The sequence below is a fragment of the Zingiber officinale genome, chromosome 11B (assembly GCF_018446385.1).
Source record: "Zingiber officinale cultivar Zhangliang chromosome 11B, Zo_v1.1, whole genome shotgun sequence".
In the NCBI taxonomy this organism is placed as follows: Eukaryota; Viridiplantae; Streptophyta; class Magnoliopsida; order Zingiberales; family Zingiberaceae; genus Zingiber; species Zingiber officinale.
This window is the reverse complement of record NC_056007.1, coordinates 88,299,991-88,325,226: the sequence shown is the minus strand read 5'-3', so window position 1 is coordinate 88,325,226 and position 25,236 is coordinate 88,299,991. Positions and strand designations below refer to the sequence as shown.

General features: G+C 42.1%; 5 protein-coding genes across 7 annotated transcripts; all 5 read left to right on the top strand.

The window, feature by feature from the left end:
- The first annotated feature begins 546 nt into the window (after positions 1 to 546).
- Positions 547 to 3,554, top strand: LOC122034898 (actin-depolymerizing factor 11). The gene is made up of 3 exons (XM_042594254.1): positions 547 to 685; positions 2,512 to 2,777; positions 3,177 to 3,554. Exons 1-3 carry the CDS (start codon positions 665 to 667, stop codon positions 3,325 to 3,327), a joined length of 438 nt encoding a protein of 145 aa, XP_042450188.1. The 5' UTR covers positions 547 to 664; the 3' UTR covers positions 3,328 to 3,554.
- A 614-nt stretch (positions 3,555 to 4,168) lies between these two features.
- LOC122034572 lies at positions 4,169 to 10,892 on the top strand. Its single transcript, XM_042593876.1, has 3 exons — positions 4,169 to 4,577; positions 4,785 to 4,808; positions 10,357 to 10,892. Exons 1-3 carry the CDS (start codon positions 4,358 to 4,360, stop codon positions 10,665 to 10,667), a joined length of 555 nt encoding a protein of 184 aa, XP_042449810.1. The 5' UTR covers positions 4,169 to 4,357; the 3' UTR covers positions 10,668 to 10,892.
- A 529-nt stretch (positions 10,893 to 11,421) lies between these two features.
- LOC122034571 (putative S-adenosyl-L-methionine-dependent methyltransferase Mjls_1072) lies at positions 11,422 to 12,869 on the top strand. Of its 2 annotated transcripts, XM_042593875.1 has the most exons (3): positions 11,422 to 11,545; positions 11,656 to 12,056; positions 12,125 to 12,869. In XM_042593875.1, exons 2-3 carry the CDS (start codon positions 11,681 to 11,683, stop codon positions 12,745 to 12,747), a joined length of 999 nt encoding a protein of 332 aa, XP_042449809.1. In that variant the 5' UTR covers positions 11,422 to 11,545; positions 11,656 to 11,680; the 3' UTR covers positions 12,748 to 12,869. The 2 variants fall into 2 exon arrangements, with proteins under 2 accessions (XP_042449809.1, XP_042449808.1); XM_042593874.1 differs by having other exon boundaries at positions 11,490 to 12,056.
- A 150-nt stretch (positions 12,870 to 13,019) lies between these two features.
- On the top strand, positions 13,020 to 16,562 carry LOC122034570 (tubulin alpha-2 chain-like). 2 transcript variants are annotated; one of them, XM_042593872.1, is made up of 4 exons: positions 13,020 to 13,371; positions 14,218 to 14,452; positions 14,545 to 14,915; positions 14,999 to 16,562. In XM_042593872.1, exons 1-4 carry the CDS (start codon positions 13,279 to 13,281, stop codon positions 15,650 to 15,652), a joined length of 1,353 nt encoding a protein of 450 aa, XP_042449806.1. In that variant the 5' UTR covers positions 13,020 to 13,278; the 3' UTR covers positions 15,653 to 16,562. The 2 variants fall into 2 exon arrangements, with proteins under 2 accessions (XP_042449806.1, XP_042449807.1); XM_042593873.1 differs by having other exon boundaries at positions 14,118 to 14,452.
- LOC122034573 (cytochrome b6-f complex subunit 7, chloroplastic-like) lies at positions 16,085 to 16,562 on the top strand. Its single transcript, XM_042593877.1, has one exon. The coding sequence runs from the start codon at positions 16,085 to 16,087 to the stop codon at positions 16,448 to 16,450; it is 366 nt and encodes a 121-aa protein (XP_042449811.1). The 3' UTR covers positions 16,451 to 16,562.
- Positions 16,563 to 25,236: the final 8,674 nt, after the last annotated feature.

Here is a 25,236-nt window from a genome sequence, read left to right as displayed (position 1 = left end):
AAAAATTTGAAAATTTTGTGCCATACCAAAATTTGTCATGAATGCATAAATATTGTTATTAATTATTTATGAATTCTAGTGTCATGAATGCTCACTAGAGGCCGACGAGTCGTCAGTCAGTTGGCGGAGTCGAGAAACCAGCTTTTCTCCAACGCTAAATCGACTTTCCGTTGAAAGAAAAATACATAATATATAATTTTATATTAATTAAATCATATAAAATAAATAACCGAATAATATTAGTATAACTGCAATTCATTTATTCTGGCATAAAAGTTTCCAACAAATGGACCAATGTGCTCTGTCAAAACCGTACAACTCTAAAAAAATCAAAATAAATTAAAAAAGGGAATAAAATCAGTAAAAGGATCGGACGGTGGGCTGAGACCCATCCTTACGTCACTGGACGGTGCCGAAAGCTAGTCCGCTTTGTCGCGTCCCAATCAATCCAGTCGAAAAGGTCAAGCCGCCGCGTCCTCCCTCGCATCACCGTCTATATTCCATCGAACGGCTGAAAACAATAACAACCTGTGCGCTGCGGTTCGACTTCCAGCGGATAAAGAGAATTCATCGAATCTTTTCTCTTTATTATTCCTCCTTCCCTTTAATTCCATTTCTCCGTCTGCGTGCTTCCGCCACTCTGTTTGCCTTCTCGTCTTTCCAAATGGCTTTTGTTCGATCGTATGTAAGTTGTATTACCCTCTGATCGTTGTTCCTTTTTGTTTTTGTTTTTGTTTTTTTTTTGGGAATTTAGGTATAGTGACGAAATGATATCATTGATTGATTATTCTTGATGGGTTGTATTTTTTTGTTTTGTTTTACGCTCTAGGATTTTATCTAGACCGGATCCTTGTATGTTCGCGAAATTGTTACCGTCGGGATTTTGTTTGAGTGAATTCTTCTGGCTTTGTTGTAGGCGGAGTATGTTGTTGGGTGATCATTTTTACATCTTATTAGATGTGAAATTACTGAGTTCTATCTTCTATATGGATTATTGTTCTCCCAACGATCGGTTTGTTTGTGCTGTTTTATGTGAATTTTGTTTAACCATGCGAATAGTCTGTGATTCCTGATACATAAGCAATGATATTTAGTGTCTTTCCTTGAATGTTTTGCTGATAGCTTAGATTGATTTTAGTATAAAAGTTTTACCTTGCATTCCTTTGCAAGCGATCGAGTACTTACAAGTTCGCTAGAGCATCATCAAGGTCTTTTCCAATTAAGTCTTCAGTATAGTCAGATCGTGTTTCGCATACTATGTCTACCTGCATCCATTTCTTCAAATTCTTTAAATAGCAAACTTATGAAGTGCCCGGATAGTCTTGATATTTATTTGGCTGATTCTCCTCTGCAAAGTTATGACCATTCTTCATGTAAAATTTTCTTGGTCAAAAATCTTGAGACTATGGAATGTAATCACTTGAACATAACTAATCTGTTTTTACAATATCTAGTTTGGACTTCATTGCTATATATAAGTTATAGTTGCTGCTAAGTGCTTAAAGTTCTTGGTGCTTTGGCTTGAACCAAATGCAACAAATAACACTTTGTGTTATTAGTAAAATAAAGTGATCTTGAACATTATTGTCTTTTCATATCTATGGGATAAGAGGAAACTCCTCAATTCATTCAGGAGCTACCATTTAGCTCTTATTAGTCATACCTTTTAGTTTCTCTCTTTGCTAAGAATCCTAGGATCTTGGAATTTACTTATTTCTTTTATAATTACAATTGTGGATACTGCGGTCGCCCAAAGGCATTGTGAGTTGTTTTTCATTTCTTTTAATTATTATTTGTACTAATCGAGTAATTGGAACTGTTGCAAACGGTTTAAGGGCTTTTGCCCCCTTCCTTATTTGTGCTAGGCTGCATGTTTTAGCGTTTTGCTGTTTCATTTTTATTTGTTATACTGATTGGACATAGTTATGATACGCTAATAGATGCTTTGGATGGAACTTTAATTGAAATGTTCATTAATGTGGATCAAGGTCCATAAAGATTGTGGCGTGGGTGTCTTTCTATGATCTTCTAGAATAGCTGGTACCTGGTTTAGGTTGTTGATTACTAGCAAGTAGTTAATCACGTAAGGCATTGTGATTCTCATGCAACAAGGAGAGTTTGAGCAAACTTCATAAAAGTTTTTAGTTACTCGCGCTGCTAATCTTGAAGTTTTTAATGCACTCTTTGGATGTTCAAGGTCTTTTTGTGCTCTTTTTGCACACCTGAACGAAATTTTTATGAAGTTGTCGTAAATCTAGATGATTCTACACCCTTTGCCAGCCATTTATGTAGTACTTGTACGGTGTTTGGCATATGCCTGAATCAAACAACGCCTCTCTTTTATCTTGTCTCTGTAGTTGAGAATGGTTGTATTTTCTATCATGCATCTTCTAATCTCTTTGGAGAACATAATCATATAGTTTAAGTATCAAACCATACTCTGGTTGCTCTCTCATTATTTTTAAAAGATTCGTACCCTTTGTTCCATGTCTAACTATCATTCGACTTTAGTCAAATGCATCTTCTGGAATGGGTGTTGCTGAGGATTGCAAAGAAATATTCCGAGAACTTCAGAGGAAGAAGAGTCATCGTTATGTGATTTTCAAAATAGATGACAAGCAAAAGCAGGTTGTTGTGGAGAAGACTGGAAAAGTCACGGAAAGTTATGATGATTTCACGGCATCTCTTCCAGAGAATGATTGTCGTTATGCTATCTATGACTTCGACTTTGTCACTGAAGAGAATTGCCAGAAAAGCAAAATATTCTTCATTGCTTGGTAAGTCTCTTCATTCTAGCAAGTCTTTTTTTCTTATATGGTTGATCTTTTCTCATGTTTGAAACACGTGTACATATATTTTATGCTATGAAATGAATCTAGAATGCTCGAAATGGATGCATGTGATTAGGATCTTACTCCTGTTGTTATTTCTCAGTGGAACTAAAATTGAAGCTAAAGACTAGACGGTTAGTCTGATGTGTCTCAAATGTGCCATTTTACATGAGCCTTTTTGTCTATCAATAACTGGAGCCTGTTCTAGAAGTTGCTTCATCTTCTCCACATAGCTACAAGTTGTACATATTTGTGCTGCATTATATTTTCTCTATACTTCTTTACAATATCTTTGAATTCAAAAAAACGGTATAACTATTCTCCTGTTGCTTCTGCGAACATCAGGTCCCCGGCTATATCCCGAATCCGAGCTAAGATGTTGTATGCTACCTCAAAGGATCGGTTCAGGCGAGAGCTTGATGGTGTTCACTACGAGCTTCAGGCTACTGATCCAACAGAGCTCGACCTCGAGATTCTGAGAGAACGAGCCCATTAATTTATGAACTGCATTGAAGGCGCTGTTTTAAGTATTCATTTTATCGGGAGGATGTCTTTCGAGTTCTCAAGTTTCCAGTAATCACTGGGTTATGCTGCTGGGATTTATGTATTAATCAAGCATCAACAGAATCGTGTATTGATAAATGGTTGAAGCAAGAGCGAATTTGTACAACTTCGACTTTATGATCAATATTATTTATCGGTATTATTATTTATATAATCAAAGATATGAAAATTAATGAGTTGATATCTAGTATTTACTGCAATAAGTTTGGCGTCAATTTTGATATTATCTATTAGCACCTGTTTCCTATTGTAAAATTTTTTTTTTTATAAATAAATCTGAAATTATTTTTTTTATCTATTTTGTTACCCAATGAACCAAATTTTCCTTTTTATTATTTATTAATTTTATTTTCTTGAAATGATTATTTTGTTATCTATGCACTCCATTCCATCAGCTAAAAGTCGCAGCTAAAATTTCCGTACAAAGTTTTTAACTTTAGTGCAGTCCCTGTATTAAAGAATATTTATTTTAACTTGCTAATTTATTCAACTGTATATTTTTTTTTTTTTAAATACGTGATAAAATATAATATAAAAAATTCATAATACAATATAAGTTCTTTTAAATTTAAAATCATTTAAATTAAAAAGGAGTTGAAATAAATATTTTCTGAGATTTTAGCGTAATTTAACTGTTATTTTAACGTATAAAATCCATAATTTTTCTATTCCGTTTTGATTCAAATGTGGGTCCCACAGTCACGTGGCTGGGAATGTGTTTGATGGAAACGGTTCGGCGACCTCCCACTCGTCTACTAAAGAAAACTCCGTTGATACTTCGTCGCCACTCCCTTATCGCACAAGCCGCGTTTGGCGCTGCCGCAGTAACTGCTGCCTGCCGACGCCGACAGCCCATTTGCCAAATTCTGGCGCCGTCGGTGCCCTGCTCTTCTCCCCCTCTTTTTTCTCGCTTCTTCTTTTGTTTTTTCTCCTCTGGTTCTGTCTCCACATAGAGTTCGCAAATGGCCGGGGGCGTTCTCCTCGGCGATGTCATCGGCGGCGAGGGAATCAACCCGAACCTGGTGAGAATCGTCCTTGTTGTGATGGCCCTCGGCCTCGCCGGATACATCGTCGGCCCTCCGCTCTACTGGCACGTCGCCGAAGCCCTCGGCAACTCCTCTGCCTGCCCTCCTTGCGCCGCATGCGATTGTTCTGCTCAGCCCCTCCTCTCCCTTCCTGAAGGTTCTCCCTCACCCCTCCACATTCTCGTTATCTTTTATACAGTCCTTGATCAGATCTGACGACGATCTGGCGCATCTTTCCTCTTGGATCTAAGGATCTCTCTCTCTCTCTCTCTTTTGATTTCTAGATATATTAGTGAGTTGATCATAATTATGGATTTCTTGTGTTCTAAGGTTCTGAATTATATTTTCTGTTTTCTGTTTGCAGAGTTGATCAATTTGTCCTCCACAGGTTAGTCGCATGTTTTTCATCCCTAATCTTTAATTGTGTTAAATTTACATTCGATGAATAAATGAGATTTTTGAGTCCGAGGATTATCTGATTAATTACTTTGGGAGACTGGTATTAATAATTTCTAAATCGGTGAGCTTCATAAATTTGGTTAGCTTTTGATTAAAATGACGACTGTTAAAGTGTCGAGTGCTTTATTTACTATTTCTTTTTTGGTGGCAAATAAACGGCAAGATAGATGCATCATGGTGAATATCTGATCCTGAATTATTGGATATGTTTCTAACTATAATCTAGTGTCTTTGAGCTGCAACCATTCTTGTTCCTTGGAAGTGATTGCATTGAAAGAGTTACAATTTTTCAATCACTTTGGATTTTGCTTGTTATACATCCATACTAGTCCATAGTCCATATACATGTTATGTGAATTACCTAAAACATTGATCTTTGTTAACATTTTTCACTCCTTTTTCATTAAAATTTGTCAAATGTTTCTGAAAATAGTCTCAAAAGTGAAGATAATCACTGATTGGCTTAAAGTTATGGAGTTGATTGTGTCCATGTATTAATAGTATGTCCTAAATTCATGGCGATGGTGATATCAAGTCTAGTATTCATAAATGCCTGAAAAAGCTGTATTCAAGTCCATCTTAAGGTTAGTTCTAGTATCTTCTGACCTTTCTGAACCTGTCCAAACCAACAACTGTAATATCTGGTTAAGAGGTCAAATACTCAACAAAACCCAACTCTGAGTAATATCTAACAGGAGGATGCTTGTTTATGTTCTAGGTGTTGTGGAAGAAAACATAGGATATTAAAAATAAATAAATAAATAAATAAAGGTATAGAAAGGAAAGAATTGACATATAAATGCTGCAAACAACATGTAAGAAAGAGAGAGATAACAAGCAGGAGATCTGCAATAAGAGTCTTATTTAGATATTTGGGCCATACACAAACCAACGACATTTCAGTATAGTTCCACCCTAACCTCTAACCACAGAAGTTTCCAGTATCCTATGTCATGAACTGACTCAATGGTAGCATGGGAATTACTCTCTCAACTGACATTCAACGGTAGAATGGGAATTTATCTTTCAACTGATGTCCAATCTAAGTTGTATGGAAAAGGAAAATATAGTTGATCACGTCGCATGTACCTCAGTGTATTACAAGACAGAAAAAAAACTGCTGCAGCTGATCTTACATTTTTAAATGAGGAGATGAAGGAACTGAGAGATTGGGGAGTAGAAATGATGCAATATCACCATAATGTGGAACTAGAAGGCTCCAAAGCTACTTGAAGGTTAGTCACCACCAGTAGTCACTTCAAAGTGTAGAAAACTAGTCAGTCTGCGTGTCATCAATGATGCTGTTGTTGGTGATGCCACAATTTCAATCCGGTGCTTGTCTGAGTCAGAAATAATCAACTATAGCACAGGCAACTTGAACATATAAGTGAGGGAGGGTTGACCAAGTTGTGTAGACTGAGTAGAGTGGTCTCCCATTTAGAAATCTTATAGCCAAATTGGAACTCTATGAAGGTTATTTGTTCGATAGATATAGCAACATTACTATGTTAGTTTAAGCACAGGTGAATGATGGATGAAGGTCACACTTGATTAGATTTATTGTTATGTTTGTAGGTCATCTTAAATTTCTTGACAGATGGAGAAAATGGAACAAGGTATATGCTCATTTTGATGACTTCCTAAAAAATGTGGGCATACTTCCTCCAGCAGAGGAGAAGTGTTCAAGGCTACATGGTTTTGATGGTGCTGACTGAAGATGTCTGAGGACTAATCAACATGTCAGATGGATTTACATAAACAATTTTTTTTTTTCTCAATGGAATTTAATAAATTATGCTATACGGGCATTGTCTGACACCTATTGTGCCCAGGACTAACAACAAAAAGTGGGTTTCTAAGAGGATGAAGCATGTTGTCTTATGCACTCTGCCTAAGACATGTCTGTGGAGGATGAAAATTAGAGTCAAGATCTAACAAAAAACTTTCGTCAAGGGCAACATCCATTTGAGCATCCGTCATTAAGTGTGCTAACTTTAGAATTTCTCCTATGTCATGTATAGCATAGTAGTGCATACATGTTACCCTGTAGATTTCTCAGTGTCACACATAGAGAAAGATGAGATTCAAAATAGTATATAACAACAACAACCAAGCTTTATCCCACTAGGTGGGGTCGGCTCAAAATAGTATATAACATTAGTTTTAATGAGGCTTAACAGGTTTGATTATTGTGGTTATTTTGCCATTATATGTTTAATTGTAGCCTACTTCTAGTGATTTTCTCCTCATCTTGGACTTTCCATGTATATCTGTATTTGCATTTGGTTTATGTTGTTGTGGGTTGTTGTTTTGCCATAGGTTAGATCATATAGTTACAATGGCAACACACAAAACATGAGCTGGTGTCCAAGTTAAGAGACCTTGCCATATCATGCATCTAAGTTCATATGATAGTATATTCAGAAATTTTATGACTAATAATCACAAAAAGTTGCCCAAGGCTTTAAAATTACTCGAACAAGAATTAAATATGACTGTATTTTCTGATAAATCAGAACTACCTCCTAGAGGAATTGAATATTCAATCTAAATTTTTCTTTCAATCACAACACTTGAATCACATGGTAGATCCAAGTGCACACGTGTAAAAATAATATATAAAATATGCAGTGAAAAGATAATCAAACGAGAATAATAAGTAATTGACAATTGATCCTGTCCAAACTCGATGAACGCAGCTGGCTAGGGATGTGGCTCCTTGGTGGATTGTGCAAAGACTACGCCCGATCTGCAAGGACAAAAATGTTAGTTCTGGGCTGGGGAAGGGGTCCCAGCGTTCGCCCTCCGACGCTCAAGTCAGTCACTGCAGCAGCAAAGAGGAACACGAACAGTAGACGAGAGCTCTAAATAGTAGAATAGGTGCACACGTGTTCCTCCTTCGGTAGTTGGACCCCCCCCTTTATATAGAGCTGCGGTGATGTGCGAGCACATGCCCTCGCGTATGGAGCCGTAGAAACGTGTGGGCACACGTCCCAAGGCGTATGCACGTTTCCATACTTGTCCTATGAAAGGATGTGTCAGTAAAGCGTCTCTAACACCTCACCTTAATGGGGCGTGCAAACCTCTGATGAGACAGTGGAAACTCTGTTGACCATGCTTGGTGTCAACGGCATTATCTCCCAAAAGAATATTGAGAGATATGTCAGTGATCCCTTTGCTCGGCCGAGCGGGATAGCCGCTCGGCCGAGTACTCCCCCTCTCAGCTGCTTTTCCATAGGGTAACGCGATCTAACAGCTTGTGTTCGCCCGACTGAGCTAACGCCTCGGTCGCCCTAACTCCCTTCTGCTCCATGATGAGCGTCCAATGATCTTGGCTGCACGGGCCTTCTGCTCGGACCAGATCATGGCCGGTCGGGCGCCTCATTCCCGATCGGTTATTGCAGTAGCGACCTGTTCTAGACAAATCATTGCCTGCTGAGAGCCTCATTCCCGATCGGCCGTAGAGACTGACTCGGGCCCCTTCAGGGCGTGTTTGTCGGTTCTCTGACGTTGAACTCCTTGACTTTGACTTCCACGTTGGCCTCTATCTTTGTCCTTTGACCTGCACTTAGTAGGCCCCCCTTTATCACCGCATCAATCATAAAATAACTTGTGAAGATAAAATAAAATAACTTGCAATAGTATAATAAAGTGAGATGTGATGACAAAATAAATTAATTTGCAATGATAAAATTGAGTGAGATGCTATGGGAAAATTTAATAAATGCAATGAGAAAAATAATTAAAGTACAATGAGAAAATAATTAAGTATAATTAGAAAATAATTAACTTGCAATGAGAAAGATCAATAAATAGCAATAAGAAAAGTAATTAAGTTGCAACGAAAAGAGTAATTAAATTGTGCTGAGAAAAATAATTAAATTGCAATGAAAAGAATAATTAAATTGCAATGAGAAAAATAATTAAGCTTGTTATAGATTTGAATATTACCTGTTATATTGTCTTGCATAGATTCATATATTCAATCCCAAATTATTGGGGGCAAATATGGCTTGATGAGGAAGGGGATCATAACAAAAGTTGTCCAAGGTTATTTGTTATTGATACTTAAGTGGCTTTTTCAATGTAGGCACTATGACTATGTTACTGCAATTCAGCATTCTTGTTTCATCCATATCACATATTACCACAGTTTCTTTACAGTTAATTATTTCATAGAGATGAAAATGAAATGACAGACAAACCTTCATCTAGGTTTGTAAATGAACTAAGCGTTCATGAACAAACTTGGTGTTCGACTTGGTAAGAGCTTGTTTATGTTCATTCAATATATACAAGATTAATTAAACAAACAAGCTTAAACAGCTCATTAAACTAAACAAACAAGCTTGAACACATATGCGTTTAGCTCGTTAAACTAAACTAACAAGCTTGAACACATATGTGTTCAGTTCTTTAACATTCGTGAACAATATTCACGAACCATATTCATTATAAAATTCTTTTCAATATGCTAAATAAACAATAAAATAAAAAAAAAAAAAAGTTTGAATTATCAAACTTAATAACCAATCAAACAATTAAAAGTTTCAAATAATCAAACAAGCTTGAATAAAAAGTTCGATAACATCTAAACGAATCAAGCTCAAGCCAAGCTTGAATTGAGAGCTCGATAACATTTAAACGAATCAAGCTCGAACCAAGCTCAAGTTCATAAAAAATAAACCAAGCTAAGCTTAAACAATCATTTCAAAAGCTTGGTTCATTTTAAGCTCGGCTCTACTTGTCTCGGTTACCTTATCAAACAATCTTGAACACCCCACAACTTGGTTTGACTCAGCTCGTTTACAACCCTGCCTTCATCCTATTTTATGTAAAATAGTCTTTTCTGGTTCCATTATAATCATTGCTCTCCAACTTAGGCTCTATATGGTTCTTTCCATTACACTGGTGATCAATGGGTGCCAAACTCCTAGCTTTGATTAGGTTAGACTCTTGATCACTGAAAACGTGGTTCTGAATAGCTAGGATTTCCTCAATCTACATCATATGTTCTCGTTATCTCTTCTTGCTTTGATGCTTTAGTAAAATAAATTCTGCACTAGCTGAATAAGATGATTTCTCATTTTAACTACAGAGTATGCAGTTCATTCAATGATGCTACTCTTTTAAGAGGATCCGAGAACTAAGCATATGCATCTGATAAAATATAAATAAAAAATGATTGCTGTCGTTATTTCTTGCGCTGTATGAACATATTTAGCAAGGTTTTTAGGCGGTAGTTTGACTACCCTCTGTGGTTGTGACTAACAATAAAGTCGCAAATGCTATCATATGCACGTGTTGCTAGCAACAGCAAGCTATGTAATGCATGATTAAAGAATGCTATCATGCTCATTACTTGTTATATGTTCGTTTTCATCCTGTTTGCTGCATCATCTTTGTTTAGTTATATTTTCGATCGATTGGCCCTATTCACTCAATCCTTTATAGCTTTTGCCGTTCCTTTGGTGCAGATTGTGCAAAACCCGACCCAGAGGTCAGTGAAGAAATGGATAAGAATTTCATAGATCTTCTTGCTGAGGAATTGAAGTTGAAAGAGGAACATGCAACTGAAGCTCAACATCGTGCCGATGTTACATTGCTCGAGGCAAAGAAGTTGGCATCACAATATCAAAAGGAAGCCGACAAATGCAGTTCAGGGATGGATACTTGTGAAGAAGCCCGAGAGAGAGCTGAGGCAGCACTATTTCAACAAAAGAAACTAACAGCGCTGTGGGAGCAGAGAGCTAGGCGGCGAGGATGGAAGAATGCTCGTTCTTACTGACGAATATTATGATCCATCTCCTGGTCCAATGACTTAACCCAGTCCTAGAATCTGACGTATTTGCTCGCAGCCTCCTAAGTGATCTCCCAATTTGTCCAAACTAGATCTTCTCCTTAAAAGGAAGTGCCCTAATGAAAAATTGATTACATATTTATTATAATGAGTTTAAGCCATATATATGTGCAGGATAATATCCCACTGCAATCCACATTGTTTTCCACTGTATGTCGTCGCTTTTTGTGTCCTGCTATATAAAAAAAAACTGAAACCCCCTAATTAGAGGCATGAAAGATTTTATGCTTATTATATTGAGTGTGTTTGCTGTTTAGTCGCCCGAATATCACGATTAACCATATTTGGCGGCTATGCAATTAATAAATTCTCCTACTCTGAGCCATTTGCTTTCTTAATAGAATCCAGCGCAACCGAAGCCTGCACATGCCCAAGCACCGAGCCATGCCAAATGAGAGTCATGGAGTCACTTTAAACCTCCCAATTCAGATTGAATGATCCTCTTACAACCCTAAACAAAAGTCACAATTTTCTGCTATTCCGCTCTGTTTTCTCACATGGAGCTCTGGCCACTGGAAAGTGAAAGCGAACCGTTGCCTTAATGCCTTCTCCCAGTCCCCACCCTGCTGATAAGGGAGCGCTCTTGTCTTTCCCCGTAGCTTCCCATCGTCTTCACGGCAAAAGCAACAGTTCAACTGGAGATAGGACCCAGCCAAGAACAAGCAAGTACTCTAAGCAACAGTTCGACTGGAGATAGGACCTCTGCGACTTGGAAGCTCTCATACCTCCAATAATGGGTGGTCAAAATGAAGCATATCCGAGCAGCACAGTACTCACCCACCCACCGATCCTCCTCTCAAACCGAGGTTGGAATTGTAGTTTGATTTGCAGTTCTCCTTTCCTGTGAGCGTGTGTGGCTCTCTTTCCTTATCTTCTCCCCTCCATTCAACTTTATTCCTTCACACCTGTGCATCAGTCCCGTCTTTTGCTCCTGGCACGCCATGTCCCAAGAAGAGATCAGCTCCCTTGCATGGCTGGAGGAGCTGCAGCTCTCCGACGTTCTCGCGTCCGACGCCGTTCGCTCGCTGCACGAGACGATCGAGCACGAGTGGGACTTCCTCCGGCGCAGCGCCTGCCAGACAGCGGCCGGCCGCGCCCTGTGGAGCCACGTCGTGCATGACCCCATGGCCGCGGTGTTTGCAGGGGAGAGCTACCTCAGGAGCCTCTACGAGAAGATGAGGCAGGACAAGCTCAACAATGCCCGGGAAATCTCCGGCGTGATTCTTGCCATCCGAACTCTGTGGTTCGATTCCCGGCTGGAAGCCGCCATCGACTCCTTCGCCAGCAGGGCCCCTCAGGTTGTTCTCCTCGGTGCAGGTCAGTGCGCAGTTAACCGTCACTGCAAACACCTACATTAAGTTATCCAGAAGCTTTCCAATTCACAGGCATGGATGCGAGAGCTTACAGGCTCAGCTGCCTCAAGGAAAGCACGGTGTTCGAGGTCGACTTTCCGGAGCTGTTGCAGATCAAGGCGTCTCTGCTCAAGGAAGTAATGGCGTCTGCCAAAGAGCACCAGATCGCGATGCGAGCCAAGTCGTTGACCAGAGTGACAGCCGACATCAGAGAAGGAGACTGGATGGAGAAGCTGCAGAGGAGCGGGTACCTGCCCGAGAGGCAAACAGTGTGGGTGCTCGAGGGCATTCTTTACTACCTCCCTCACCTCCACGCCATGCAAGTCCTGAAGACCATAGCCGCCAGTTGCTCCTCCGCACACAGTGTTCTCCTAGCGGACTTCATGAACAAGTCTTCCATCTCACTCTCCAACTCCACCTACCAATTCTATAGCGATTGGCCTGATCATTTGTTACCTAGCCTCGGGTATGGCCACGTTAAGCTGTCGCAAATAGGGGACCCTGACGCCCACTTTGGGCTGTTGACTGACTCCCAGAACCTGTTCAATAAGCTAAGGAGCTTGCCGAGGTCCATGGAGATCCACCCGGAAGATGGAACACCTTGCCGGAGGTTGTACCTGGTGGAGGCCTCTGGGTGCTTGAAACAGGATCCCTAACTAATGAATCAACAGGAGATTTGTGGTTTTGTAATTCTCTTCTATGATTTTGCATGAAAAATAGACGATCCTAATACGAAATTTATTTTGGATCCTGCCTAAAGACGGATCCTGTGCTTAAATTGCAGAATTAGCTTATCATAGGCAATCTAACCTGGAGACGATGAATGACGTGTTCTCCTATGTTCTTGGTGGTCAACGATTAAATTTCAACGAAAGATAGTTGTTTATTTTGAATTCAAATTGGAGGAGAAAATACAAGTGGCACTTTTACCTAGGCCGGTGCGTCGGCCCGTTGGGCCTATGGTCTTACCTTCCAATTCACTAACCGCGGTTAGCTAATCCTGGTTAACCGAAACCCTAACATCGCTCCTCACCACCCGCCTCTATTTAAAATCCATGGCCGAGGCACGAAATGGAGCTCAAGGCATTTGACGGCGTCTTTGCACACGCCTCAATTTCTTCTCCATTTCCATCCTTTTTTCTTTTTCTTTTCCTTTTGCCCCTCGATTCCATTCCTGATCTGCGAAGATGAGAGAGTGCATCTCGATCCATATCGGGCAGGCCGGTATTCAGGTTGGAAATGCCTGTTGGGAACTTTATTGCCTCGAGCACGGCATCCAGGTTTGTTTTTCCTTATTTTTATTCCCCATTGATCTTCTAGTGTTCTTCTTCCCCTTTGTTAGATCTAAGAATTTTTATGGAGGCTGTTGTTGGATCTAGATAGTCTTTGTTGATCTGCCGATACTTGCTGTTTTTGCGTTGATCTGTTTTTCATTGATGAAGTCTGATTATTTTGCTTGTCTGTTCTTATTTGTGGAAACTAGGTCCATGGTTTGCTTGCGATTTGTTTGTGATCGTATCTCAAATTTTTAATGTGATGCTGTATTCCTTTTGCACCTCCAATTTTTTGCATTCTAATAATGAATGATAATAGAGATCTGTTTTGTTGCTCGATGGATCTAGTTATCCCCGTATGATGATGTCCAAATGCCAAAGATATACATTGCTAATATAGTTGGAGTCCATCTCTGATATATGTGGATTTTGTTCCTCTAATTTTTAGTTGTCAGATCCATTTCTGCAGTTTAGAGCCTTTCTTTTTTTGCATAATTTTCCTTCCCTCTATATTTTATGAGTGAAAGTTGGAATTGTATAAATTTCTGGCTATTTTAACTTGTGTTCTGTTTGATTAATCTTCTAGTTTAATGTCAAATCCGTTATTTTTGTACATTGCGCATATTTCATATTGGTAATTCCGATCTGCACATTTTGTAACAGATCATTAATTTATTATACATCGCGATAGTTTAATGCTTCTTGTTTTGGCGAGTTGTCAATTAGCTGATCAATTTCTCTCACGTTGTAAGGGTAAAAGAGCATTGCGCTTGCCAGTCGGACAATTTCTATACGTATACGCATGTGGTATTGAATGATGTTCACCAGCATTAACAATACGCTTTTCTCCAGCCTGATGGCCAAATGCTTAGTGATAAAACCATTGGTGGCGGCGACGATGCATTCAACACCTTTTTCAGCGAGACTGGAGCTGGGAAGCATGTCCCCCGTGCGGTCTTTGTTGATTTAGAACCTAATGTCATCGATGAAGTAAGAACTGGCGCATACCGCCAGCTCTTCCACCCTGAACAGCTAATTAACGGCAAGGAAGATGCTGCAAATAACTTCGCCCGGGGCCACTATACCAGTAATTACATTAACACCTAAGTTCGTTTTCGTTTTATGCAATTTTAATCAATTGCAACATGTTTAATAATTTTTATGTTCCTTCCATTGCAGTTGGCAAAGAAATTGTTGATCTCTGCCTTGATCGCATCAGAAAGCTAGCCGACAATTGCACTGGTCTCCAAGGGTTCCTGGTTTTCAATGCTGTTGGTGGAGGCACTGGCTCTGGCCTTGGTTCACTTCTCCTTGAGCGTTTGTCCGTGGACTACGGCAAGAAATCTAAGTTGGGTTTCACTGTCTACCCATCTCCTCAGGTCTCTACCTCTGTGGTTGAGCCCTACAACAGTGTTTTGTCGACCCATTCTCTTCTGGAGCACACTGATGTGTCCGTTCTCCTTGACAATGAGGCAATCTATGACATCTGTAGGCGTTCCCTCGACATTGAACGCCCCACCTACACCAATCTCAATCGCCTCGTTTCTCAGGTCTGTCGCTGCTGCTTCATGCGGCTGTGAACCCTCAAAATGTTCTTTGGCAGTTAATTTATGACTAACCTGTTCAAGGACAGGTCATTTCTTCTTTGACCGCATCACTGAGGTTCGATGGTGCTCTGAACGTCGATGTCACCGAGTTCCAGACCAATCTGGTTCCATATCCAAGGATCCACTTCATGCTCTCATCCTATGCCCCTGTCATCTCTGCGGAGAAGGCTTACCATGAACAACTCTCCGTTGCTGAAATCACCAATACCGCCTTCGAGCCTTCTTCCATGATGGCAAAATGCGACCCGCGTCATGGGAAGTACATGGCTTGTTGTCTCATGTACCGTGGAGACGTCGTGCCTAAGGATGTTAATGCCGCTGTTGTCACCATCAAGACCAAACGCACCATTCAGTTCGTCGACTGGTGCCCGACCGGGTTCAAGTGCGGGATCAACTACCAACCGCCTACTGCGGTGCCTGGCGGTGATCTGGCCAAAGTGCAGAGGGCTGTGTGCATGATATCCAACTCCACCAGCGTCGCTGAAGTCTTCTCACGCATCGATCACAAGTTCGACCTCATGTACGCCAAGAGGGCCTTCGTGCACTGGTATGTTGGTGAGGGAATGGAGGAAGGAGAATTCTCTGAGGCTCGTGAGGATCTTGCTGCACTTGAGAAGGACTACGAGGAAGTTGGCGCAGAGTGCCCTGTGGATGAAGAAGGCGAAGAGGATGAGTATTAAGTGTTCTTTGCCAGCTGCCTTTGTGAAGCACATCGATGTTTCAGGCTTCGTGCCTTTGTTTCCTGCCTGCTGGGCGTTGCGTATATGCCATATCGTCGAGTTCACTGTTTGTGTGTGTAATGCGTGAGGCTTCCGGTCATCGTGGTTTCTACTGTTAAACGGGTACCATTAATAAGATACATCGGCTCGTCTGATTTAGTGTATGAAACTGGTTGGAGTGACATCGCACTCGTTGCAAGGCCCTACATATAATGGAGTGGCCTTGACTGGACCAATCAGTTCGAATCAATCTTGGACCTCACTTGAGCAGATATAGTATCATTGGCAGCGAGTCATCTGTCTACTCACCTTATCTCCAAATTCCTCTCCTTTCCTTTATCATACGAACCTCTCTCTATTCCCCACGCAAACTGTTTGATTTTCCAAAACTTCATGGCAGCCATCTCCGCAGCAGCACTCTCAGCCGCGGCGGCCGCCATTACATCCTCCGGAGCGAGGAGGGCGCCCACAGTGCGGTATGTCGGAGGCCTGAACTCCTTCTCAGGGCTCAAGGCCGACAACGAGGTGTCATCCCTCGGCCAGCCGACGACCGCCGCACGGTCCTTCGCTAAGGTCGCGAGCTCCCTGCGAGCGCCGCCGAAAGGGAAGCGGAGCAGCGGCGGAGCATTGTCGACGACCTGCAACGCCGCGGGGGAAATTTTCCAGATCGCGGTCATCATGAACGGCCTTGTCTTGGTCGGCGTCGGCGTCGGGTTCGTCCTCCTGCGAGTGGAGGCGTGGGTGGAGGAATCGGAGTAGGCGCATGCGTGCAGCATTATTAATATATTGTTAATTCTGTCCCCGCAAGCTTTTGTTCCAGATTTCCAGACGTTCATTTGGTTTATTTGCAAGCAACAATTTCTTTTCTGAATATATATACGTATATTTTAGAGGAATCAATAGACTACTACTTTGGTTAATGAATCAATAGACTGCAGTTGCTATTCATACAAGTGTTAATATCAATTTATCATTTTTATATTGTGAATGTAAATGAAACAATATCCAAAATGTGTAATTTAAGAGGGCCAGAATGGGATCAGAGTTCCAGGTCCAGAAAATCCAGAACCGCCTCCCCTGCACCACCACCGCAGCCATCGCCGTTCTGCAAGAGTGCATGCCACTTTAATGAGTGCGGCAAGTATCCAACCATGATATGCCAATTCCTTCTTTTAAGCCCACTTGCTGCTTCTCTTTAGCAGCGGCAGCACCCACCACGCACGCCAGGATTCCTGCTAATTCTGCTACCCATTCCGCGGTTAATCCCGTTCTCATGCCGCCCTCTTGTGAGGCCTTTTTCTGCCCCAGAAGCTGCGCCACCGTCCGAGGCCGGCGCGCCAACCGCTCGCTGCCCGCCCGTGCGCCGCCTGCAGCCTGTAGTAGGCTTGACCGGGCGGCCGCGTGGGTCGGTAACGGCATCTCCGCGGCGTTCTTCGCGTCTCTGGAGCGCTGCTCCTGTATCAACCTCGCCACCGAGGAGGAGGACGAGGCCAAGGACGTGCCTTTGATCCGCGACTGCGGCGACTTCGAAGGTGGAAAGAAGAGAGGAAACGCAAGGAATAAGACTTATTAGAAGCTCTGTGTGCTTCAGTTGGTCGTCTGTCAATCTAAATAATTCCGGTGATTGTGCGAGTTTATTTATGCCTAATTATTCTCCAATCTGCCAGAAATCAACTAGTTATCGTAGAACAGAGGACGATACATGTTGGATAGCGAAATCGATCATTACTCTCCAAAAATTAACTTAAATCCATCCATTCTTTATTCAATTTTTGCAATATTCGATCACCGATCAGTGATCGATGCATGAGCACGCACAATCCCAAGCATCGTTACATCCCACAGAAAGGCATGCTACTGGATGGTGCAGGCGCAGGCAGAGAGGGGATGATACTTCGAATCAGAAGGCAGAGGAGTAGGAGGCGGAGTTGTTTTGAGGTCGACGAGGCTCACGCCCGGCCAGTCGCGGCACAGGCAGCGCTGCGCCTCGGGGATCCGGCGGTACACCGCGGCGACGTGGTCGCCGCAGCCGCCCCAGGTGGTCTTCCCACACCTGCCGCACTCCTCCTCGTAGCACATTCTTGTAAAGTGTGATTGCTGCAGTAAGCATGGTGTAATTATACTCGCAGATTAAAAAGGATCCTATAGATATCTCCTCCCATCCATGATCCATCACCAATGTTCTTTGGAGTTTTCTCCAGGAACAGAGAGATCCCGTCCCACCCATCACACTATTGTTCTTTGAAGTTTTCTCCTAAGAAAAAGAATACACGACAGCTTAGTAAAAAGATATTTATATTATAATTTGTTGAAACAAATAAAGCCGAATACAAACATGAAATCATCCATGCCAAAAGATTGCAATAATCTGACATCAATTTCCCTTTTAAAATCAACCTCTCACACTCGCCAACGCACACTGAAGAAGGAAGGTTAAACAAGTCGATAGAGATTATGTAAATGGGTGGAGTAAACATGCGCTTCAGACATTGATTGGAACACACAGTGATGAATTCTTCTGTGTAAAATTGATAATCCTAGTTGACTTTATTGATTATTTTTAAAGTGATCGATTTGATCTTACGAAAGTTTCCTATCGATCATCAAGATAAATCAGAAAGTATACGCGACGGTCAGCCTAGAAGTCCAACATCCTTTGATTACGCCTCCCATTTCGAGAAAAAATTCCTACAAATACGCCATAGTTAGGGTTCGAACCATAAGTACTTAGGTGACAACCTAGATATCCTACCGTCACACCAGGGCCCCGGAGACGACGAATTCTTCCTTTGTGTTCATTGATACGTTGGGTAAATGAGGGACCCGATAAAGTCAGAATGTCAATAGTCAAGTAAACGTGACAGACAATAGTTAAGAGGACATGACGGTCAACAGTCGAGGAAAGACAGGAGTTAGGCCTCTTTGCGTTACCAGCAGTATAATTCCCGATCGGTCACAAGCAGGCGGGTTCGAGCAACGTGAGCAACATCCTGATTAGTTCACCGATCCACCAGAGGGCGCCCCCTAGGTCAGGGTACGTTCTCCATTCTTATTCTATATGCATTTCATTATTATACGTCTTAGCTTGTTTCTTATATATTCATTGGATCTGTCTCGAGCATCTGGTACTAGAAACTGGGGTGACTCAGTCGCTGGCTGCAGGTAGCGTTAACCAGAGGACTTTTGACGACTTGGTCAATATAAAAGTCATCTCAACATACCCCCCCCTCTAGGCCATAGCGATTCGGTCAATATTTCATCCACCTCACACGGCGGTCCGTCTGACTCAGCTTTCGGACAGAATCAATTTGGCATTGTCTATGGAAATCTCCTCCACTTGTTCTGGAACGTGAAGATTGACGACGTCGGGAGGTTCTCTGCCATTATCACAGTCCTGGAGGATCCTGACGAACATATTATCTTTTCCCCTCGCTCCACATGTATTCAGGAGTAGAGAGATTGACTTGGATCTTCAGCTAACCGACAGGTTAGTTTTTCCATTATATTTTTTTCTCAACTCCACGGGTATTCGAGAGTCGAGGGACCGAGACAGATCCTCAATCGGGTGGCAAGGCTCCTCGATTATATACGTTATGGGCTCTGCTCCCTTTTTACGATTTCAGGATCTGCTATATCTTCCTGATAAGAGAGTAAGATCCTAATCTTTTGATAAAAACCTAAGGTCCTAGATCTTCAATCGGACACTAGGGGCACAACTCTCCAAAAAGACATTAGGGGCATAGCTCCCCAATCAAATACACTAGGGACACAACTCCCCGATCAGAATCTAGGAACCTCGCTCTTTGATTACAAGCAAGGGGCCTTACTCTCCGATCAGGGACTAGGGGCCCAACTCTCGATCAGGTGTGTTATAAACTCTGCACCCTTCATTATGGGGCTCTACATCCTCTTACTATTATAGGGCTTTACACCCTTCATCCATAGGGCTCCGCACCCTATTATTACTATATGCTCTGCACCCTCTATCTATGTGGTTTTGCATCCTCTTACGTCTACAGGCTCTGCACCCTTCACCCATGGCACTCTGCTTCCTTCTATTGCTATGGGCTTTGCTCTCTTATATTACTATGTGCTTCACTCCCTTTGACGGTCATGGCTCAGATTATTATCTTCTCCCCTAGTTTCACGGGTATTCGGGAGTCAAGGGATTGACTTTGAGCTTTAGCTGGCCGACAAGTTAGTTTTTCATTATATTTCTTTCCTAACTCCACGAGTATTCAGGAGTTGAGGGACCGAGACAGATCCTCAGCCGGTAGACACCACTCCGCGATCAGGTATGATAAAGGCTATGCTCTCTCATATTGTTACGGGCTCCTCTTCTATGGACTTCAACGCTTAACCTCCCCGTTCAGGTTTGAGCTATCGCTACTAGTTTCGGACCAGACTATCGTCACTGGTCTTGGGCCAGAGTATCGTCACTGGTCTCAGATCGGAGTATCGCCAACGACCTCTCGGTCGGCGTTCTAAACTTTTGCCCCAGTGCAAGCTATAAGCGAGCATGCTCTCGCGACCAACGACCTCTCAGTCGGCGTTCCAGACTCTCGGCCCAACCCAAATTATAAGCGAGCATGCTCTCGCGACCAAAGACCTCTCCGTCAGCGTTCCAGACACTCACCCCAGTGTGAGTTATAAGCGAGCATGCTTTTGCGACCAACGACCTCTCGGTCGGGGTCCCAGACTCTTGCCCCAACGCGAGTTATAATCGAGCATGCTCTCGCGACCAACGACCTCTCAGTCGACGCTCCAGACTCTCGCCCCAGTGCGAGTTATAAGCGAGCATACTCTCACGACCAACGACCTCTCAGTCGGGTTCCAGACTCTCGCCCTAGCACGAGTTATAAGTGAGCATGCTCTTGCGACCAACGACCTCTCGATCAACGTTCCAAACTCTCGCTCCAGTGTGAGTTATAAGCGAGCATGCTCTCATGACCAACGACATCTCGATCAAGATTCCAGACTCCCGTCCCAGCGCGAGTTATAAGTGAGCATGCTCTCACGACCAACGACCTCTCGGTCGGGCTCTAGACTCTCACCCCAGCACGAGTAATAAGTTCTTAGTCAGGCTCCAAACTCTTACCTCAGCACAAGTTATAAGCGAGTATGCTCTCGCAACTAACGACCTCTCGGTCAGCATTCCAGACTCTCTCCCCAACGCGAGTTATAAGCGAGCATGCTTTACGACCAACGACCTCTTGGTCGGATTCCAGACTCTCGCCCTAGCGCGAGTTATAACCGAGCATGCTCTCGCGACCAACGACCTCTCGGTCGGCGTTCCAAACTCTCGCCCCAGTATGAGTTATAAGCGAGAATGCTCTCGTGACCAACGACCTCCCGGTTGGGTTCTCGTGACCAATGACCTCTAGTCGGGCACAACGACTATTCGGTCAAGTTTGCTCCTCTACCCGGCACTCACTATTCGTGTTTCACTCGCCGCTCTGCCTGACTTGTTGCTCAGTTAGCACTAGACCCACCTGCCGCTAGGCTCACGGACTTTGCACCCACTTAGCTCCCCGGCTTTTCCCCGGGCCATCTCGTGTTCGCCTTCGATTTCACGGGCTCCAAGCCCGCCCCGTTCACATGATTTGCTCCCGTTCAGCTCACGGCTTTCGCTCTCATTCGCCATCGACCTCTGGGTTCCACTCGGCATTGTCTTTGTTGCTAGATCAACACTTTCTCGGTCGTGCGCTCGGCTCTGCTTACCCATCCTCTGTACCCACTCGACATTATCTCGGGCGCATGCTCGACTCTGCTTACCGATCCTTTGTCTACCCACTCGACATTATCTCGATCTCCCGTTCGACATTTTTTCGACCACTCGGTCGGCATCTTCGTAGCCGCTCAATCAGTATCATTTGGTTGTTCACTCGACCACTCACTGGTACCACTCGGCCACTCGCCAAGTATTCTCTTGGATGCTTGATCAACTTTCTCTCGAATGCCTGGTCTGCATTCTTTTGGTCATCCGATCAGCATCTTTGTAGTCGCTCGATTAGTATCACCCGACCGTTCGCTTGACTACTCGCTTTATTCCGGTTGGCCTATCGCTCAATGTTTCTCTCGGCTGCGCGCTCGACACCGCTTGCCTATCGTCTTTCCACCTGCTCGGTGTTCTCCCGATTATTCGGTCGGCATTTTCTCGATCGCGCGCTCAACACCGCTTGCACATCGTCTTTCCACCCGCTTGGCATTGTCTCGCTTGCCCGGTCGGCACTTTCTCAATCGCGTGCTGGACACCGCTCGCCCGTCGTCACCCCACCTGCTCTGCATTCTCTCGATTGCTCGGTTGGCATTTTTCGGCCATCCAACCGTGGTTTATTGTCGCGCGATTGAGATTTTCTCGATTGTGCGCTGGACGCCGCTCACCCATCATCTCTCAACCCGCTCTGCGTTCTCCCGATTGTCCGATTGGCATTTTTCGCTAGACTGGTCCGGGCGCTCGGACTACGAAAGTCAACTTAGTTGACTTTTGATCTGGGCGCCTGGAATGGGTCCGGGTGCCCGGACTACTAAAGTCAACTTAGTTGACTTTTGGTCCGGGCCCTCTGCTCCGGTGCTGCTTTTCTCGGTCCGGGTCTTCCGCTCTGGCTCCGCTCGCTTGGGTGATTTCAGCCAACCAAAATAAGGCTAACCCGAACCCAATTTTGACCTTCTCGAGCAACCTTCCGCTCCGGCTTCTCGTCCCTCGGAAACGCCGCGCGCTTCCTTCTCGTCCGCTCGCGTACTCTTCCGCAGCACCTCGTCCTTCAGACGCACCGAGCCTATCGACTCTCTCTCGTGTCGTCTTTCTCGCTAGCTGCGTATTTTGCTCGACTCCTTGTGCTCCTAAGCTTTTGCATACTTAGACACAAGGTTAAAACACCACAGGACCTAACTTAACTTGTTGATCATATCAAAACAACCTTAGGGTTCCAACATTTTGTAGGCTGCTTAGTGAACATGATGTCTTAAACTGCTCAATCATTCGTGTAAACCAAGACAATGGTACCTACAAAATAACTTCTCACACTTCTTTATAGTTCTCACTATTTTATCCATTTTGGCTATGGACAACTTCTTGAATTCATAAGTATTTCATTGAAGCGGCTCATCTTCATACTTATATAGGTGACCTCCTATAAAAAGTATCTTATCGAACTCTACTTTTTCAAGTATAGGAGTCATTAAAAGTTTATAACTTAACCTCACTACATATCATAGGTAGCACTTTTCCATCCTATGAATGAAAGGGGAACTAATCCAAGTGCTTATAGGAACTTTTATAATTTCATTGTCCCATTGAACCAAGATCTTGGGATCTTCAATCAACAAGGTTATGTTACTACTATGAATGTTCTTGTTTATAGATTTTTAATCTCATTTCTCTTGATGTACAGTATATTTTGTCTCTATTTAACCCTTTTGTAAAAGGAGTCATCGAGTTATCTTTTGATTTGACATAATCAACAGAAATAACTCCGTTACAGATCAACTACCTAATGACATTGTGTCGTCGACGAATATGTCATGACTTACCATTATATAAACTATTTGTGCCCTTGTAATTGCTGATTGATTATCACAATATATCATCACGGTAGGCACTGGTTTTTCCTAACATGGAATATCTTCTAAGAGGTTACGGTAGGCATTGATTATCTACTTCTTCTGTGCCTTTATCTAAGGCTATAAACTCATATTCCATAATTGATCGAGCTATGCAGGTTTGTTTCATGGATTTCCATGACACTGCTCCACCACTAACGGTAAATACATATCCACTGGTAGATTTAGAGTTTTTTTGTAGTAGATATATAATTTGCATTACAATAGCCTTCTAGTACCACTGGATATCTCGTATAATGTAATTCATACTCTAAGGTATATCTTAAATATTTAAGAACTCTTATTAATGTCTTCCAATGGTCATCATTTAGATTACTTGTAAATCTACTTAATTTGTTGATTGCGTAGGCAATATTCGGACGTGTGCAGTTAGTGATATGCATCAAATTATCAATTATCCTCGAATATTCCAATTGAGATACAGGTTCACCATGGTTCTTAGCTAAGTGCAAGCTTAAGTCCATCGGTGTTTTTACAAGGAAAAAATCATATACATTAAATTTTCTTAGTACTGTCTCAATATAATGAGACTGTGAAAGGATAATTCCATCTAATATCTTATTGATCTTAATCCCGAGTATAATGTCTGCTATACTCATATCTTTTATATTAAAGGTTTTGGTCAACATCTTCTTAGTAGTCATGATTATATCATAATTACTATCCATGATAAACATATTGTCTACATATAGACAGATAATAACAAACGAGTCAGGTGTGCCTTTGATATATATACATTTATCGCACTTATTTATTTTAAATTCATTTGACATCATAATTTTATCAAATTTCTCATGTCACTATTTTCGTGCTTGTTTTAGCCCATATAGTGACTTCACGAGTCTACACACCTTATTTTCTTGTCTTGGAGCCACAAACCTTTCAAATTACTCAATATATATTTTATTCTTCTAATTCACCATTTAGAAAGATTATTTTCACATCCATTTGATGTATCTCAAGGTTATGTATTGCAGCAATAGCAATGAGTACTCAAATAAATATGATCCTTGTTACTAATGAATATGTATCAAAGAAGTCAAGACCTTCCTTTTGTTTGAATCCCTTTGTCACTAGTCTTGCTTTGTATTTTTCAATAGTCCTATCAGCCTTATATTTCTTCTTTAGGATCCATTTACATTCTAAAGGCTTGATTCCAGGTGGAATATCCACCAATTTCCAAGTATGGTTTTGCATGATGGAATTTATTTCACTATTGATGGTTTTTTTCCAAAAGGGAGCCTCGAGACTTGATAAGGCTTCGCTTATTGTCCTTGATTCATTTTCCAACATAGAAGTCATGAAATCAAGACCAAATGAATTTACTATTCTGGCTCTTTTGCTGCGTATTGGTTCTTCATTATTTCCTAGATTACTCATAGTTTTATAAGTTCTTTTATTTGAACTTTCCTCTTTCTATCTTTGCAAGGAAAAATATTTTTAAAAAATATAGCATTCCTTGATTTAATGGTTATTCTAACATATACATCAAGGACTACTGATTTATGCACCAAGACTCGATATGCACTACTATTATTGACATATCAAATAAAAATACAATCAATTGTCTTTGGTCCTATTTTGGTTTGCTTTGACTTAGGCACTTCTACCTTAACCAAACATCCCCACACTTTTAGATATTTATAAGAAGGCTTATGACCCTTCCATAACTCATAAGGAGTTTTATCTTTCCTTTTGTGAGGGATTTTATTGAGAATACGATTTTCCAATAAAATAGTTTTCCCCCATAAATTCTAGGGTAAGCTCGAACTTATCAACATAGCATTCATCATTTCTTTAAGAGTTCGATTCTTACGCTCAACAATCCTACTTGATTGAGGAGAGTAAGGAATTATCATTTAATGAATAATGTCATATTCTGCACAAAATTCATCAAATGAACTATCATATTCTCCTCCTCG